Here is a 15363-nt window from a genome sequence, read left to right on the forward strand (position 1 = left end):
CGGGGTCCAGATTTCACCTAAGTCAGTAGTTCAAGGTCCACACACTAGATAAATTACCACATATTCAATTTTATCTCACAAAATGTGAACACCACGTTGTTTTAGAAAAGAATAAAACATATTGCAAGGATAAACAGAAATCGCACTTCAAAATAAAAGCTCTGTGTCAGACATTCAAGTTTGTGTTTTTCACAGACATGACACATTCACAAGTCACATACCGCCCATTCAAAATGGACCAGCGACCCACTTTTGGACCACACACCACCAGTTAGGAACCACTGAGCTAAACTATGGTGATGCAAAGTTGTGGCTGAGAGAGTTTTTACACAACTAAAAAGTCATAAAAGCAAATGGCTAACTATCTTGAAGCATAGATGAAAATACATACATGCAACTTTATGTTCTGGGAGAGGATAAAGAGGAGTAACTCACTAAAGGTTTATAACTGTGAGATGTTTCACCCTGAGTTTTTTTCAAGGACATTCGACCAAAGGCTGCTTCACATGGGAGAAATTTTTAGCCTCGCTAATTTGCAATTTCATGTTCACTGTTGTTTGGCTTATAATTACACTAGTATTCCCGTTCACTGAAAGTGTTTGGGACGGCAGTGAGTCCAGACTGATACAGAGAGCAAAACAGAATGTTGAGCTCACCTCATCAGGATGATCTTACTTGGCTAACATAATGCCAGTCAAATTACTATTTACTGATGAAGAAATATTATTAATAAATGTATCTGGCAAGTCACAAAAAGTTAAATCATCAATAAAATATTCATTGGTGTAGTAATTTATTTGTTTTCTAACAGAATAGCTGGTCTTGCTTTACAATATCCGTTCATAGTTTGCCATCACAATGTAATAAAAAAGCCATTTTGAAGGAGACAGGGTCACAGACTCTTGATTTTACGACTATAGATCTATTGTTAGTTTCTCCCAAACATATAGCATCATCTAGCTGTGTCAAATTGCAAAACTATTATTGAGATAATACTTGGGAAAGTACATATCACAGCTGATGTTTTTTGTATTTTTTAAAAATAAATTTGTGAGGCACTCTGCATAAAAAGAGCTTTAATCTACTGCCAGCATATTAAACTGTCAGCTGTATTTTTTATATATTAAGTAATAAACACTGTGATATGAATAGATGGATGCAATGGGAGTAACAGTGGGACGAATGATCTGCTGTGAAACATGAAAAACTGAAGCTTAATCAAGTCCTCAAATCCCAGTGTGATGTTGGTTTAATTTTCACTGTGTTAATGCCAGAGTTTGCACCTAAGCATTTCAATGAAATGGAAACAGAACCATTAAAACTGTTATGGCAATCCATTTTCCAGGTTTGAGGAGGAGAGTGTGAAACGTGACGATTGTCAATGATAAAAATAGCTGTGGAAATTAAAATGTGTAGGGGTAGATAACGGCTGTCATAAAGCCTTCATGTCTCTCGGTGTATGAACTGTAAACATGAGGAAAGTTGTGATAAGTGATGTGAAACAGTGTAAAAATAATAAGGCGATATAGTGTGAAAACTGTAAAAATGAGAAACCATGAGGACCAATAAATTATTATAAATATTCAGATGATACGGCACATCATTATTATACACAGAGCAGGGGTGAAAACAATCTGGAATCCAATTAGAAGTTTGTTACACTAAGGAAAAAGTTCCTACACACACACACACACACACACACACAAACAATTATAAAAAAAGGCCTGCCTTCAACATTAAAAGGCATTTTTTTGTATGAGCAGCCTTTTTGTCATTCTTGGAAAAATGATGAATTATGAAGTTGTACAATTTTGTAAAAATACACTTAACATATTCATGTGCAGGTTAGGTGTGAGCCGGCATCTCCTGTCTCCCTAAAAACCCTTGAGATTCCAGTTAGGCCAGTGGAAAAGAAAAGACTTACTGTAAGGACATCCGTAGGTCTCCAGCCGGAGTCCGATCCTTCCGCTGGGGTTCCAGTCTAGAGGAATGAGGCGGAGGAAGCGAGCGATCACTGGCTGCTGGAGTTTGTACTGAACCACGCTGTCTGCATTACTGTTGCCTGGAAAAGACTAACAATACAAACACACTTAACTCAAAAGACGAAGTTTTTTCATATATGCTTACAGTCTCTTTTTCACTCCACACGTCGGTTGTTGTCTCCTCAGTGATCATTAAAGTCACTTGCTTCACATAGGTCATGAATCAGTTTTTAAAGTCTGTTTCCATTCCGTTTCCATGAATCTGCGAGCTCATATTTAATTTAATTTTAATTTTCTCAGGCAAATGCCTCCGATCCCCCCTCTGTTCAGACTGATTTCAAACTAACCAGGTCTACTTAAGGCCAATCAAAACTGCTTATCTGATATGGGGCAGCTTTGATACCATAACTGACAACTTGCAGAGCCTTTGCACTTAATGTCAAGTGTGTGATGATGTCATTTTTGGCTTGCAAGAATAAACAGAAACCGCACTCCAAAATAAAAGCTCTGTGTCAGACATTCACTGTACAAATTAAAAGACATGCCTCTTTTCAGGTGAATTCCTGGAACATCTTTGCATGTTACCACCTTATAGCTGTATTGATGCACTTACAGTGCGCAAATACTTTGTCTTGCCAACATTTTCAAAGTAACATATATTCAAAGTACTTCATTTTCATATGAAATTCTTCTGATTTCATATGAACATTTTCTGCAAAATCTGGAATGTTAAGTGTGAACTGATCACCTGAGTGAATTCTAAATGTCTGCTGAATTACTCTTGCAATCTTTCCCATCTGGCAATCCATCCTAATTATGTTCCTCCCTTGAAGTTGACATGCAGGTCAACTGTCTCTCCCACTGCCGTATAAAAGCTTAGACACATAATTAACTTATTAATTCCTCTGTAATTATGACAGAGTGGAGGTTTCATTTGATGAAGAGAGACACTGTATTATGTAATTTATATTAGTCTTATAGTAGTACATTGTGTGCTTGCGTGCAAGCATCACTGCTGGATACACAAGTAACACACACCCAAAAGCAACCAATATTTGTTTGGTGTGTGATAATACCACATATGTGTATCTTGTCGATTAAACTCATGGGAAGAAGTCTTTTCAAGCGGAGAAAATGAAGTGCTATGTCCTGTGTTCACACCGTTAAATGCCTTCCCAAGCATTTTAATACATAATGAATATGCACTTAAGAAGCATTGGTAAGGTAGCATTGCATGTTGCCTGCAGGTTGTTCAATTGAAGAAGAGTTAGAAAAAGAGGGAAATAGCAGGAAAAATAAGAAAAAGGAATGTTCCCATGTTCTTTGGCTTTCCGAGCTGAAAGCAGAGGAACGGTAAAGAATGTGTCGTGGTAGATCCGACAGCTCTGCCATCAACTTTCTCCACTGAGAGTCTCTGTAAACTCTACTGACTAACGCACAGAAGTTGGGAAATGCTTTGACTTGGATTGTGCTCAGTTTATGTAGAGTGTCAGAATAACATGTTTTAAGATGTGAGAAGTCATTGTCTGCTTTCTCAGAGACAATCTTCACTGCTGAGATTATGTCCATGCTCACTGTGTGTTGATAAACCATGTCTTTACATGTTTGTTGTTTAGGGCTCACTGAGAGCATGCAGGAAAATGTATTTTAAACGGCTCTCTGTCTTGCAGGAATTTTCACTGTGTTTGCTTTCTACATGAACGAAACTACTTTCTATTCCTGTGGCTGCATACTGAAGCATGTACCATCACCACAGTAGGACAGATACAAGTCCAACAATTGTGTGACAGGAAAATACTGAAGAAGAATTCTGTGTTCACCAGGATGTGTGAGGTGACGCCTCACTGCCTCTGCTGTTCATCTGACTGATTTCTACATTAATCAGCTCAACAGAGACCAGCTGTTTCTGACATTACAGTTTAAAGTCATAAGTACATGATGTAGGCCTGCAATTCTGAACAGTATTCCATGCATGATTTTTGTATGTATATCCATGAAGATAGTGATATTTGTGGACAAGTTGTAAAAGTGCAGCCAGTGTCTCATAATCTTAGATCTGCTTTATGCAGATGATGTGGTTCTGTTGACTTCAGTAGACCATGACCTCCAACATGCAGCAGTCGAGTATGAAGCAGACAGGATGACAGTCCATTCCTTCATGTCTGAGGCTGTGACTGTCTGAGGCTGTGACTGTCTGCTGGAAAACAGTAGATTGCTCCCTCTGGGCTGGGAAAGAGTTCTTGACCCAAGCAAAGAAGATCAAGTATGTGGAGGTGAGGATAAATTAAGCATGGGTTTACAGAAAGTTTGGTGCAGTATCATCAGCAATGCAGGTGTTTGCACCGCACCGTCATGGTGAAAAAGGAGCTCAGCCGGGAGGCCAAGCTCTCACTTTACCGTTCCATCTATGTCCCAACCCTCACCTATGGTCATGAACTTTAGGTAGTGACCATAAGAATGACATTGCAAGTACCATCTAATTTTTTCCAAAGGTAACAAAATCTGACTACCAGCACTGCTAAAGCCCACATATTAACATGTTATATCTTGACTGAAAAAACAAGAACAAGTTCAGCACATAACATTCCTAACACGGCAAAATGTTGGTCTATATACTTCCATTTTTGTATAAATTAAACAAATGAAATTGGTCAAACAGTCCACAATGTTGAACTATTTCTTGAGTGTCTAATGTGGCTTCACATGTAATAAAAAGTATCAAGTATCTTTTGTCTTCAATGAACACTACCATGACACCACTTAAGGTCATCCCATCTGTTCCCCTGTCTTAATTATCATTCTTCACTCCATACTGTATTTTAAAACAACAAATCATTAAAAATATTATTGAGAAACAGAACAGGTGAGATTGCATGTGCATAAAAGCACCACAACTTTGATACAGAGGAATTTTTCCTCACTGATTTCAGTATCTGGCCGTGCTCCAGGCTGCACCACATGGTCTCAGCCAGGAAAGTGGCTTGGCTGCCTTTCTGTCCCGCTCTGTGTCCATCAACAGCAGCTTAAGTGTTTTGGCAACAGGTCCGCACAGTCAGCAGAGCTCTTTCGTTGGTCCATCCATTATTAATGGAAAGTCAAAGGCTCGTGATGACTGTGATTATCTCCTCAGGATGGACTGATCCCTGCAGACCAGCAATGCTAAACACCATATCCACTGTAAATATGACTGTGGAAGTGCAGGGAAATGAGCTGTAATGAACTTCAATTTTATATCTATTACCTGATACAGTATCTGCACAACAGTTAGTGCACTTGTGAAACAGTTCTGAAGGTGGTACTGTCTCACTCTGTTTGAAATGAATGCACTATTACTGTCCTCTGTTTGGCCCTTAATATATTTTCCTGTTCCAAAAGTAACATTTATCATAGATAATTAAAATGTCTTCCTGCCAATGTGACAAGTTAAAACGCAATACATTCATGTTAGAAGGATAATAAATTTATGCTTTGTTATAAGATAAAAATAAGTATAAATTCTTGATTTACAAGTCATAATTGTTGAGAAATAGTTGATTGGCCTGTCATTTTACTCAAAGAAGCAGGATTCAGTGGTACCTAGTGGTGAGGACTGCAGACAGCAAGAGGTGAAACTCCTCTCACGTGCCAAGCATGAACTCCTGGTTATGATTCAATGCTTATAGTTGGGGAAGTTTACATGGGAGCTAAAGTACCCACAGAGGTCTCTTTCTCTTCTAAAGAAACAAATCCAGTGATTTTAAACCACTAGAAACACTAAATAAAACAGTTTCAAGTTGAAAAAGAAATCATTCTTTCCAACGCTGCTCATCACAGAGGAGCTGCTAACCACAGTGGCCAATGGGAAAATATGAATAGCCATATCTTGAATCATTATTTGGTTTGTCTGTTTTGGGCAACTTTAGAGACATAGCAGTGTATCATGTTGGACTCTGTGGACAAGGACCCGCTCCCTATGTAGATAAAAATAAACAATTCTTATTTTCAGGTGATTAAACACTAAAGAAAATCTACTTTTATACTCCCACTAAATCTGGACTTTTAAAGCTCTGATTAAGAATAATATTCTCTCTGTTAGCTTGAGATTGAAAGCTATAGTTAGCAAAAGAGTCAGGAGTGCACAACATAAACTTTGTGTTTACTGTGAATTCATATACACATGTAAACACATATGTGCTGACATATTTTTTACTTTTTTTTTTTTTTTTTTGCATTTGGTTAGTTTATTTGAGTTTTACAATTGTGTTTCAGGGAAATTATAAATACCTTGTCACTTGAATAAGGCATGTGTTCTACAGAGAAAGTATTTTTTTCCTGTATATGTTTATCTGACATTGTTTACATACTTGTTAAATACACTCCAGATAAAGTTGTCAGTGAGGAAACACCAATCTATGGACTCACCCCTATGCTGTCTTCCTGTCTGTACTGTTTCCAGTTGTGTCCAGTGTCGCTGAACATCAGCAGGTACGACGTCAGCCAATCAGAGCTACCGTAGCGGCCCTGAGTAGCAACAGCGGTGATCTTTGTCCGCTCGCCCAAATCAACCTCTAGCCACTGATACCTGTCTGAGGTGAGGGGAGACCAACCTCCAGCACCTGCAGGGAGAGAGAAAATGAAAGCACAGATTGATATATTACATGTCGGTCTATGAGGTTTATGTGTGCGAGGGATGAATTGCTTGACCTTTAAGTCTTACCTAACAACACATTTTGTTGTTACACAGCCTAGATAAAGCACAATTTTGTGAAAACCAATTTCAGCACCATAATTGAACACTGTGTTGTGTATTTTGCTTGTTGTGCTGGAACAGATGATTGGTTTCATTGCGGGACACTGCAGGAGTTTTTTAATGTCGAAAATTGAATTTAGAAGATGTAATGCGCTGGGACTGCTGCGGTGTATTACACAGACTGTTTCCTGATTTCCATTTCAGACACAGTACATGTTGGAATTTCATGAGTCCATTTGTCTTCATAAATCAATAGAAGACATTCATCAGAATGAAAGCCTCTGCCAATTGTGAGCAATTTTTCCAATTTACAAACCTGCAGCTTCCACAGCCTTTAATGCTGGTTTGACATTTGTGGGGGTTTTTATGAGACAATGCAATGCTATTTAGCAGGCTCTCTGGATGACAGCCTTTCTTACTTTTTCTACTAACTTTTTCAGCCCACAGATGCACCATTATATGTGACTTCCAAGCTGTATTCTTAACTGTCATTATACAGTAAATGGTTGCATAATGGAATCCAATATAGCCCCTTCTTTGCTTCCCACACAGAAAATGTATACGAAAGAAGAAAGAAAAAAGATAAATCTCGTTTTTAAAAAGTAATTAGGTAATTTAATAGAACAATAACTTTAGCTGCCATTTTATAAAGCTGTGGTTCTCAATTGGTCCAGTCATGGGGTCTAGATTTCTCCCTTGCATCTCAGAATCCCCTTTGACAGCCACAACAGAACCTATGCATTGATTGCCTTTTCTTTGTTAAAAAAAGGGCAGCTCCAGAAGAAGTATGTGGTATTTTTCAATATTTATGAAACAGTTTCTTCTCTCCAATGTTGTTGCATGAGATCCCACGCTTCCCTCTTCTTTGACCTTATGGCAGATGTGTTTTACTGGATTGAATTCGTGACAGACAAGTTTACTCCATACATTCTTGTATATTACATTTCCAAAACAAACCATCATCAATAGGAGGTTGCGGTGGCATGCAATGATTCATTGCACAGATCGCCAGACCATTAGCATCCTTTCCCAAATATAGCATTGCTAGGAGGCTGTGGCATGATCTATTGATTAGTTGTACAGTTTGCTTGCAAGTCTGGATCCTTTGCTATATAGAATATTATCAGTAGGAGGATGTGGTGCCAAACATTGATTAGTTTTACAGTACCCCTGCAGGTCTGCATCTTTTCCCGTATTACGTATCACCAATAAAGAGCAGTGTTGTAACATATTGATTGGTTGTATTCTAGGTCAATATGCTGAAAAAAATAAAAGAGGATTCACTGAAAGAAACGCTGGCACGTGTTTAAAAGGTGTTTTTTTTCAATAAGCTAGTAGCATTTCCTTTGTATAGAATTGCTGCTGAGTCGCACATTAAGCTAGAAAAATGTGTCTTATTCCAATAAAGGCTGTGGTGTTACTGATTAGCTAAGTCATTAAAGTTGACTTAACTAATGTTTTCAAACATATGGACAACTGCTACAAGAGAAAGAAGGAGCCTGTGTGTGCGTGTAAGTGTGTGTGTGTGTGTGTGTGTGTGTGTGTGTGTGTGTGTGTGTTGTTGTTGGTAAGTGCTTTGTCAGGCCAAAGCGATGCCTCAGAGCTCGAACGCCAGATGGACAATTCTGGAGGAGGAGGCTGCTGACCGGTGTCCCACTGAGCTCCCACACAAACACTCACCCGCACAACAACACACACGAATAAAAAGAGCACAGCACAAACATAATCATTGATACAAAGCAAGAGCAAGAGGGGGAGAGACTGTACACACACAAACGCTGAGAGCCGTCAAACTCTTGGAAAGCATTAAAAGAACAAACAAACACACAAACAGTGTAAATGTCACTTGTCCTCATGTTACCATGCTATTATCTGCTTTTTGTTGCAGTAGCAGGAGGCTAACATTTTGAAACAAAGCAACAAACAGAATTCATCCCTAGCCTCCAGGGGACAACACAGAGCTGTTCAGTTTTGGTATAGGAGCTAAAGGCAATGTGATGCCTGAATTGTGGACCTAGAAAGCCCCTTTGCCCCACAAATCCATCACAAATGAATGAGTTGTAAAATATTTTGTGTTTGTGCGGTCCAGCAGTTGGCCAAGAAGCCCATGTCATGTGGGTACAACAAGCAGGGACCACCAGGAGGTGAAGAAACGTTTTCAGAGTATGAACTGTACATAGATCAAATCACAAAACAATCACCTTCAAGCTCAGCTTTGTCTTCACAATTAAGTACAATTCCTCAGTCAATCTGATTGTTAAGCACACACTCAATTTTACCTTACTTTATCCCCAAGTATTTCACATCATCATGCGGGGCTGCCACTCACTCACAAAAGGGGGCAGTCTGCCATTGACCAGCAGAGAACAATAGCATAAAAACTTGGAGGTGCTGACACTCGTTGACTGACACTGACATGTTCAGCAGCAAACAACCATATGGAAGTCCCAGTCTGATGAAAGCCAACAAAATAACATCTTGCTGCATATGGCGTCAGGACTGGCACCAAACGTTTGTAACATAGCAATGTGGGTAGTATGTGTAAGCTAATTGTGGTAAACTTCTCTCCATCTTACAAGCACCCAGATCTCCCTGCACCCACATTTTCCAGCTCAAATCCTCCAGATGATGCAAAACATCAAGATTGTAGCTCCAAATTTCTGTATACAAGAGAGAGTCACCCTTCTCTCTCAAACGCAGACAAATCTCAGATCAGACTGTAAAATTAGGCAGTGCTGATCAAATAAAAGACAAGACTCTGTTACTGTTATGCATATTTCTCGCCTAAAGTGTCTTCAGTGACATATTTCAGTGCACTGTTTAGCTGTAATATGAGAAATTGTTGACAGGAAGTGGGCGCCATACGGTTTCCTATAATGTGAAAAGAAGGCTTAAGAAAATTAGATCAAATGGTAAAACTAGGCACTGATAATCAAATATGAACCAAGATTCTGTTTCTGTGTTGACTATTTTCCCACCTAAAATGTTTTTGGAAAAATGTTTTATCTCACAGTTTACCTGTATTTGAAAGTTCTTGTTACCAGTTGGCCGCCATTTTGTTTCCTGTGTCAAAACAGCCAAACTCACAACACATCACCCACCAGCAGGAACATTTATTGGTCTGGTAGTTGTAGGTTTTCAACCTCTTGAACAAAAGCAAATGCTTCAGTCCTTTTCTACAGTTCTCATTCATCATATTGAACCATTTTCAAAAGTATTTGCATCTTTCTAAGACCATCTTTTAGCAGTGATCTCTTTAAGGATGAGAATAAAGAGAACAGTTTAAGCAAAGGGTGGCTCGTAATGAACCATTCTCAAAGTAACTGCCACCAGATATTCAGGAAGATATGGTCATCAGCCTTCTCCAAGGATTTGGAGAAAGTGGGAAAACTTTTATGAACTCCAATTGTTCCTGTGAGAATAAAGAGTTGCTCCATTATAGCATAACCAGGACAACATTTGCATTTGTCCTTCTGAATCTGACATTGATTGACTTTGTGAGGATACCGAGGAATGCCACGCTTGCTTGCAGGATTATCACATTTTGATGGATACAGTCCACAAGGGCACAAATCTCTGGGCAGAGCATGGACGTCTGCACAGGCGTCTCTGCAAACTTTTACAGACTTTGGTAAATAATGACATTTCTTTCATTCCAACAACTCGACCTTAACAGACACAGATTTTAGAGATTCCAACAAGACAAATACTATGAATCTGCAATACTACTGGTTCAGGTTAATGCCCTTTACCACAGATTCCTGAGGCTCACCTTCTATAGCGTGTCCAATAAAGACAAAATGACAAAAAAAAAACAACAGATAAAACAAATGTAAATCAAGAGAGACAGGTTCACATGTACAGGCAAAATAGTCGGTTCAATACATGTTAGGTACTTCTTGTCAAAAGGTCAGTTTTGTTTCAAAAGTACTTGTGGTAAATGTTATTGAGGTCGATATTTACTTTGATATTTTGATTTTGGTAAAATCTATCTGGGCTCCTTATTTATGCGCTGAAGTAATACAAGTTTCTATCCACATTAAGTGTGGGCAGTGGGACTGGAAAATAAACAGTCTCTGTATTTAGTTTGGCTCTGAACAATGTGTAGTGGCAGATCAGGAGGAAAGCGCTGCAGTGAAAATGAATTGGGGACTGGTGGAACCTGATCCTTAAAGAGCTAAATGGCAAAGCTAATAAGCACTTCACTAAGGGAAGAAACGAGAAAAGGGATAAGAGGGGCATGGCTCACAGTTTCATAGGCGTTACAAAGATTTGCTGTGTCCACTCTGTCAGATATAATTAAAACAGAAGTGAAGTGATGGCTGATGGTCTGAACACTTCCTGTCACGGCTGTCACTTCAAATCAAAGAGATCTTGCTGGTTTATTTTTGCACCCAGTGTCTGTCAAGAAACTGATGTTAACCAGCCAATGAGAGATGTGGTTACAGTAATTGACGGTCCGGAGTGATATCACTACTCTGCCAGCCAATAAGACCTACAAATAATTTTAAACCATGGCTTCACCAATCAGGGAAGAGCAAGAAGAAGCAACATAAAGTCAATTATCTATTTTAGTTTAGTAGCATTTTAGTTGCTTTTTATTGGTGGATTTAGTCACACAATGTTATGTAAAGCCTGCATTAAATCTGAGTTTATCTCAACAATTACAGCAATGATGTCATATACAGTATGCCAGAGAGGTGACACTGTATGATTTATGTCAAAAAGCTTGCTGAATTAGCAAAAGGGAAACTGTCAAGCAATTGTCAAATCATTTTAAGCAAACTTTTTTTTATTGCAAAACTGTTTGACCACCATGCAATACATTCTCCTCAGTTGATTCTTTTATTGTGTTAACATGTCCAAACTGTTCCTATTGGTCTGTCATGCATATTTGTACATCGGACTTAACCTCTTCTTCTCTTCCTTCTTTCAGCAGCAGATCATCTCTTCCTGTCCTCTGCATCTTCCTCTGTCACGCCAACCACCCGTGTGTCTTTCTTCATTACATGTAACAACTTCCTCTTTGGCCTTGCTGTTTTCCTTTTACCTTACAGCTCCATTCTGATCATCCCTCTCTTGATATACCCAGCATCTCTCCTTTGCACATGTCCAAACCATCTGAATGTTGCCTCTAACTTTGTCTCCAAACTCTCCAACCTGCGCTGTCTCTCTCCTGAACCTGTCAGTCCTCATCACTCCCAATAAAAATTTTAGAACTTCAACTCAACCACCTAAAGTACTGCCTCCTGTCTTTCTGTCAGTGCCTCTGCCTCTAAACCATACAGCATAGCAGGTCTCATCATCCTGTAAACCTTCCTGTCACTTTTGTTAGTACTCCTCTGTCAGAAATCACTCCTGACAGTGTTCCCCACCTACTCCACCCTGCCTGCACTCTCTTTCTCATCTCTTTTCTTCATTCCCTGTTACTTTGATCAGTTGATCAAACTGCTCCACTTTTGCCACCTAATCCTCGCATTCTCACCATTCCACCGTCGCCCCTCCCGTTCATGCACATCTATTCTGTTTTACTCCTACTGACTTCCATTCCCTTTTCTCTTCAGTGCATACCTCCATCTTTCCATGCTCTCCTCAACCGGCTTCCTTTTGTAACTATAGATCACAATGTCATCTGCAAAAATCATACTTCATGAAGACTCCTGTCTGATGTTGTATGTCAAGCATCACCATTGCAATAAGGAAGGAGCTCAGAAATGATCCTTGATAAAATCCCTCTTCCATCTTGAACCCATCTGTCACTTCACACACCTCACCATTGTCACCACAATGCTTGGGATTAGGCACCAAAGTCACGGATGGTTAGGTTTGGGCAAAAGAGGCACATGATAAGGTGTAGAAGAAACACACATATACATCAACATTGGAGGCAAACTCCGAACTCCACGAACTTCAAGGTCGGTTGTTTGTGAGACCCATCCCCATCACCCATCCTATAAGCACACTTGAGCTCCTTATATTATGTGCTTACTGGCGGCGTTACTACCTGCAGTGTCTTTCAGCAATTCAGGTGCATGTGAACAGTTTTGTTCGGCCGTGTTGTAAAGCGACGCCGCCTGTGCATGTTGCATGTGGATGCACTTACTGCCATCTGGCTGTCCGCCAGCATATGATAATAATGCCACCAGCTCTGCCTGACTGTGTTATCATCTGACACATCTATGCGTGCTGCATGTTGAAGGTGGTTTTTGGCATCACACTGGTATGCTGAAAGCACTGACAGAGCACTGCTATTTTGCTGAATTTGGAAGAGTTCGGAATGGTCCCAAACATAATGTAAGTGTAGCAAAAAAAAAATAGCAATATAGCCTGTATATTGTCACAACGCTGAGTTTTCAGTAGTCTGTTATCTTGTGGACTTTGTGTCCACCAGATGTCCTCAGAGTTCCCCACTCTTTACCAGTCATCTGCTCACTGGCACACCTGTCCCTCATTTCCTCATTGAGCACACCTGTGCTTAGTTCCCACAATTTAGTCTCAGTATATATACCAGACACTCATTTAGTATTTATCTAAATGTATTGGTTTTATGTTTATTTATTGGTCTTTATGTTTTATGTTGTGTGATTTATCTTTTTTAAAGATTTTCACTGTTCAGATGTAGCAATTTTAATTCTGTTGTATTTCTCGTGCAGTTACAAAAAAGGCATTCTATTCTGTTCTACTCTCCCTCTCCCCTCTGCCGCTGCTGTGCTGCTATCCAATTAACCATTTGTATGTTCCTCTGTCTGTTGCTTACTGAGTTAAGAGACCTTCTGCTTGTTTGTGACCAGCCCTCCAGCTCCTATCCTTTGTTCTAACTGTAAGCTAAATAGGGGCTAGTATCCTTAAAAAATGCAATTACAAGTTTAACCAACAGAAGTGTGGCGTTCCTCTGCATGTGCTGTTTGTTTTCTCATTCAGAGGCGACAGACTTAACAAGTGCAATCAGTGTCATGGGACACACCTGTACTCAGTGTGCCCAATGCACATAAGAGAGCAGCAGTCAGTCTGTGGCTGGCAGACCTCCTCCCTACACTTTTACTTTGTGTCTTTTGTTTCCTTTTGCTTTGTTTTTACAGAACACCCCCACAGCACATTTTCACTCATTCACTCCCCACTCTAAAGGTTTCTCCTATCTATTGGTGCAGTTTTTTGTTGTATTTCTACCATCATCTCTCAATAAAAGAGTGAATGTAAACATGATTAGTTTTGGGGTGTACAGCTTGCTAATGTTAAACAAATCAAGCTGCTGTTGCAGTGGTAAAATTGAACAAAAAACTACCAAGCCCTTCCTTGCTGAAGTCAACCTTTAAATGCCATTTCACAACAAGAGGGTATGGAATTCTTGTACAGTCCTGCAAAACATTCCTGCACAGGGAAAAATATTCTTACATTGATTTCCGCAGATTTTCTGGATAGGTTTCTGTTGTATGGACACAGGCACAATTTAGAAGGAATTTTCCTTCTTTGGAGGAACGAAAATGAAACACCACATCACAGAAAAAAAGGATCCAGTATGCATTATTGTTATATGGAAAATTTGCTTTCAGATTTTCTGTTTTTTTTTTTTTTTTTTTTTTTTTGCATGCAGTTTTTCCACATTGCATTCACATTGCACAACTAAAATATTGACTGAGATAAAAATCTGTTTTTCTGTTAATATCACCTAGGAAATTTCTGGTAAATATCTATATTATGAATATATATTATCTTTAATATTATTTGGAAATTATGGACTAGTAAAATAGAGCATCACCCATTAATTTAGGCATGTTTTCCCTTAAAAATCCCATTGTCAAATAATAATAATATAATAAATAATAATCATGATTATCGGATCCTATACAGTTGGCTATTCTTTTATTTCATCTAGTAAAAAACTAAGTATAACCAAACTAAGCTCTGGTCAATGCTGAAACTTCAGTAATCCACTTCACCTGTAACAGCTCGGACACCTGAAACCAACTCAATTTGTCTCCATCTAGTCATTAGGGCAGTGCAGGTAGTGTATGTAACAGGTGAGGATAAGAGCCGGTCAGGCTGCACAGCTCTCCTTCAGCTTTACTGTTGAAGGGAAGCCAAGCTTGACGCGAGTCTGCTCTCTACAGCGGCTTCACTATAAGGAACAGATGGATGGATAAAGTAAAGAAAGGACCGCTGAATCATTAATAATGCACCGATATTCCACCTGACAGGTACAGAGAGACATGAGTAAAATGAAGAGTCAGGTGAAGTGGAAAAGGCCAGACAGGCAGAGGAAGAGGTGAGCCAATAGAGTGAAAAGGGAACAGGAAGAGGGTAGCTAAAAGGAATAGAGGAGAGACAGGTAACAGGCAGACTGTTTCATACAGGCCTGGAGTGAGAGCTCATAGTTTGCATGAGAATACTAAGCTTGGATGGTAATTTCAGCAGCCTGATAACATGTCAGGCAGACAGAGACCCTAATGGGCCCGATGCGGCAGGCTGGGAAACATCGGATGTCTCCTGCAGGCAAAGTACAACACATTTCCACTCGAGTTTCAAGTGTAACATCTGAACTTTACAATGAAGTAGACACTGAACATACACATGGTAATCAATACTTGATTAGCTGGATATCTTTACACCCACAACCAGAACAGGTTCCAATTAAAGTTTAATTCCACTTTTAAA

General features: G+C 39.4%; 1 protein-coding gene across 1 annotated transcript in view; it reads right to left on the reverse strand.

The window, feature by feature from the left end:
• LOC121951098 (contactin-associated protein-like 5) overlaps positions 1 to 6497 on the reverse strand; it is a 70847-nt gene extending 64350 nt beyond the window's left edge. The window contains exons 1-2 of the mRNA XM_042497319.1: positions 6384 to 6497; positions 1925 to 2072 (exon numbers count right to left, since the gene is read on the reverse strand). Coding sequence (XP_042353253.1) covers positions 1925 to 2072; positions 6384 to 6440 — 205 coding nt within the window. The 5' untranslated portion in view covers positions 6441 to 6497. The remainder of the gene's footprint in view (positions 1 to 1924; positions 2073 to 6383) is intronic.
• Positions 6498 to 15363: the final 8866 nt, after the last annotated feature.

Source organism: Plectropomus leopardus, chromosome 12, assembly GCF_008729295.1.
Source record: "Plectropomus leopardus isolate mb chromosome 12, YSFRI_Pleo_2.0, whole genome shotgun sequence".
Classification (NCBI taxonomy): Eukaryota; Metazoa; Chordata; class Actinopteri; order Perciformes; family Serranidae; genus Plectropomus; species Plectropomus leopardus.